The sequence below is a fragment of the Quercus suber genome, unplaced genomic scaffold (genome assembly GCF_002906115.3).
Source record: "Quercus suber isolate HL8 unplaced genomic scaffold, Cork oak 2.0 scaffold_36, whole genome shotgun sequence".
NCBI lineage: Eukaryota > Viridiplantae > Streptophyta > Magnoliopsida > Fagales > Fagaceae > Quercus > Quercus suber.
Window position 1 is genome coordinate 858287 of NW_027069501.1, and position 4335 is coordinate 862621.

Consider the following 4335-nt stretch of genomic DNA (forward strand, 5'->3'; position numbering starts at 1 on the left):
AGGCGTTAGATGTGAGGATATATATATATATATAAATAAAAATGAGTTTAAGTTACAAACCCAAATACTAATAGCAAGGGAAACCAAAAAAGAAACAATAAATCCATTAATCCCAGAAAATTTGAATCCACCAGTCCACCGCTCTCCACTGCTTCGATCTCGGCCGATCTAGACAATTAGGTTGCTCTGCTGCTCAGCCGATCTCACAATTTCATTTTTCTTGTTTCTTTGTTTTTCTTCCCAGTCTAGGGTTTTGGGCTGCGCATCTAGACTGAATGTTTTGGCAAAAAACCCCCCAGTGTTTGGTTGGTAATCACTGTGCTTAGGATATTGCTACTAGATTTGTTGGCTTTTGGTAGCTTTATAGCTAAGCACCTCCTATGTAGTGGGCATATATGGTTAGAATTGTGTGACTCTACTTGTGGTTCTTTCAGGATGTCAAGCACAAGATTCTTTTTCTTGTGGAGATGCTAGAGCCTTTTCTTGATCCTACTATAGCTACGTCAAAAAGTGCAATAGCTTTTGAAGATCTATCTTCCTCTTTTCCTGAAAAGCAAGAAACCACTTGTGTGACTGCCCTCAATGTCATCCGTACAACAGTAAGAAAGCCGGCCGTTCTTCCTTCTTTGGAATCTGAATGAAGGCATGGCTCAGTTGCTCCTAGGTAATACACGCTTATATTGTTTGTTCAATGAGTTGGCTGTGGTGTTGAATTTGCTAGATTGCTGGGTTTTTCTTTTTTTTTTTTTTTTTTAAAGAGAACCCAGCAAAAGAGAAGGGATTAAAGTTTTAGAAAGAGAAAGCCTAGGGTAAAGATAGAATCTAGCAAACTGGTGGATACCATTTATTCTTAATTTTTGTATTTTATTTTGTGATTGTTTTATGAAGAATTAAGTAGTCAATTTTTGGATTTAGCAGTGGAAGGCTAGCGAATTTGTGGGTGTATGTTCACATGGATTTGTAGCTTTGTTTGTGATTGTAAGTGTATTGGTTTTCTTGTCATTGTAAAAGTATGTTTGGCAATTGCAGTGAGCATTGGGTAAGAATGTTAATCGCATCATTCCATATACATTTCTAGATTTTGATTGTGAAGAAGAAGAAAGAGACATCAAATATAATGAAAAAGACATATTTACCCATATTTTTAACGGTGAAAATGGAGAGATGGATAACGGGAGTCTAACGGAGGTCACCTTAGGTGAGTTAAGTGATAACTTTTAAACCACGGGCAGACACAATTAGAACGAGCCAAACCACAGGTGAGTAAAGTGCAATTTTCCCTATTCAAAATTATATTTTAGTCTACAGCTACAATAAGAAGCTTCATAGAAGAATAATAGCTGGGAACATTGGTTCTTGTTTTCTACGAATTGTTCTTCCGGCTAAAGAGTTCCATGAATTGAAGTTCTATAATTGAAGTGATCCCTGCTCAAAGTTTTCCCATTTTGGATCAGTCACCTTAAGAGTCTACAACAATGTTTAAACTTTTGAAATTAGTCTACTCAAACAGCTGGGCTTCAATGAGGTAGTGCCGAAAGTTGTAAGGTCTAGATCATCCCTCTTCAAAGAGAGCCATTGGATGCTTTTTGGATACTATGGTTTCATATTGCTTCACACCAAAAAATAACTTAGAAATGAATATATATATATATATATTTTTTTTTTTCTCTATGACAAAGTAAAACTATCTACAATCATGAACTTATTTTCCTAGATAGGAACAAGAGATCCAAACAATACATGACAAATTTTTTTTCATCCTTGAAATCAGAAGGAAACAATTGCAACTTTTTGCAGTCTTAATATCCTGAATTTATTCATCTATGAAGTATGAACATTGAATAATCAATTACTCATCATAATAAACCTGCCTATAGAGAGGCTGCTCCTGATAATGCCTTTCATAGCCATAATTAGAATCCACATAGCTACCTTCAACAGCCCTTCTTTCACCATATGGATTTGAACTTCCAAAGAGATAATCTGCAGTTCCCTTCCATGGATCGCTGTTGCTTCCTTCATCGGCACAATATTGACGATCACATCTCCTTTTCTCACGAGACAAGCAAGGCCAATAACCAAATAAACTTTCACAAAGGTCCATGGCTTCCAAGCCATATCCACTTGGAGGTTCGGGCACCGGCTTGTCATAAGAATCATAACCATGCTCTTCAGCTATTCCATTTCCATATCCACTCCCATCTCCTTGAAAAGGTTCCTCTTTGTGACTGTCAAGGCCTTTGTCACTGATATCATGTAATTGCTGCTCTTCTTCATTCGCCAAGGATTGTTTGCTTCCATTTTGAGGTTTTTCTGCCAGCGCACCAGTTTCCTCTTTCCCACTAGGCAATGCGATGGACCCAGAAGTGACAGCATTTGGATCCGGTGGCATAGATCGAGGATAACAAATTTCATCTGAAGCTGGAAGGGGCTTGCCATAGCTTTGAGCCATATCATAACCACCACCATAAGGTGTTGGATCATAATCATCAAATTCAGGCACATTAAACTCCACAGTAGAGTAAGATATCACAAATTGAGTCAAACCAGGATTGTAGTCCCCACCATAAACATCAGGGTGATACTCAATACATCTAGGCTCACTGAAAGTAGAGGTAGAATATGCAATTGATGAATAGCTATGTGGAGGATTGTAAGCACTATAACAAGGGATTGAGTTATACTCAAAGAACTGATAATTGTTGGAATCATAGCTAGGATAATAATCCATTAAGCCATGACTTGGAACTGAATCATAACTATCACCATAAGGGGTAAGATTGTACTCACCAAGATCATCCTCAAGATAGCTGGATCTGTAATAGGCCATTGTTGATCAGTCAAACTCAATTTCTCCAGCAGTAATCTTATACATTTTTTTTTTCGCTTATACAGTTATCTTATACATTACTCAATGTTAGCGAAAAGCAACTTCTTGGAGAATGGCTAGGACATAAAGTGGCTTTTGCGCATTATTGAAAATGCATATCTTTTTTAAAAAAAGAAAAAAGATAATGCATATCTTTAGGGTCAGTCTTATCCATCTTCTCATCCATCTACTATTCCCTATCACACAATTTTGATCTAATTTGAGAATAAAAAACAAATTTTGCACATGCATGAAAGATGGAGAACTCGATTTATGTAGAGAACTTTGTTGTTATGCGGGTAAAAGTTTCTTCTCTTACCAAAAAGAAAAAAAAAAAAGGGGGGGAAGCTAGTTATTATAATTTGTTTGCAAATTGCAATGTGATTTCCACTGAGAACCAATGAGATATTTTGACATTTCAACAAAGCTGGGGGCCTGTGGCCCATAACTTTTCCTTTAGTCTAAGGAGAGGACAATTATTTCAAAGTTACATGATTGAAGACATTTATTACTTTTTGAGACCATTAGATCCCAATAATGGATTGAGATATGACAGGAAAGTATCCTGAGAAATTTGTTAAACAGGATATCCTTTTTTATTTTTCCTGAGAAATTAGCACTAGATCCCAACTTAATTTTGCTTAAGAATGCACTATCACTTGGCTTGGAGGTACGCCAGTGTCGCCATTCAACTGTAACCGCTATTTGATACAATGATCATTGTGTCATCCTATCATGACCAGCCTACTGGACAAATCTCAGTCAGTGTAGATGCAGGAGATGATGGACTAGAGTCACTATTCTACCTACCTTTTACTTATCCAAAAAGAAAGGAATATACTCAGCATCAAGCTTTCGTGTGATCAAAGGCCTTTTGGTAAAGCATTATTGCCTAGTTCTCCATAGAGTATCTAGGTTTGAACGTTCACCCCCCACGAGTCAAATTATGTGTAATGGATACATGTGTAATGGTACCGTTACAATCAGCATTTTTTATTTTTTATTTTTTGTTCTTTGTTTTACATCCCGCACACACATGCAAACGCACACGTGCACACACACACACACACACACACACACACACACACACGAGGGAAAACAAAAAACAAAAAACAAAAAACGAAGAATAGTGGTCGACAAACATGATTAAAACTTGACATTTCTACATTTCAGGGAGCACGATTGGCATTTGGATTGTTTTTACAGATCAATGACTTTATCCATGGCAAGCTGATCACTTCCTCAAATGACCTTTAGTGTTAACGGTTCCAGTCTAACTGGAACACAGTCCCATAGTTGAACTAATATATGACGGACTTATCAAAATACCATAGAAGATCCAATATGATTCATTTCATGCCTACAGATACCAGGACACCAAAGATTTGATCAAGTAGCAAGCCTCATGCAAAAAAACAAGGATACACAAGTCAACTACCGCAACAAAGAAAAACAGTTTCAATTTA

The 4335-nt window shown here is 37.0% G+C and overlaps 1 protein-coding gene across 1 annotated transcript; it reads right to left on the minus strand.

Annotated features, from left to right (window-relative positions):
• Positions 1-1728: 1728 nt before the first annotated feature.
• LOC112011521 (uncharacterized protein At5g39570) lies at positions 1729-3188 on the minus strand. The gene has a single exon (XM_024043893.2). The coding sequence runs from the start codon at positions 2828-2830 to the stop codon at positions 1850-1852; it is 981 nt and encodes a 326-aa protein (XP_023899661.1). The 5' UTR covers positions 2831-3188; the 3' UTR covers positions 1729-1849.
• Between the last annotated feature and the right edge of the window lie 1147 nt (positions 3189-4335).

Coding starts and splice junctions, on each gene's coding strand:
- LOC112011521 (XM_024043893.2), bottom strand. CDS start 2,830: ATGGCCTATTACAGATCCAGCTATCTTGAGGATGATCTTGGTGAGTAC.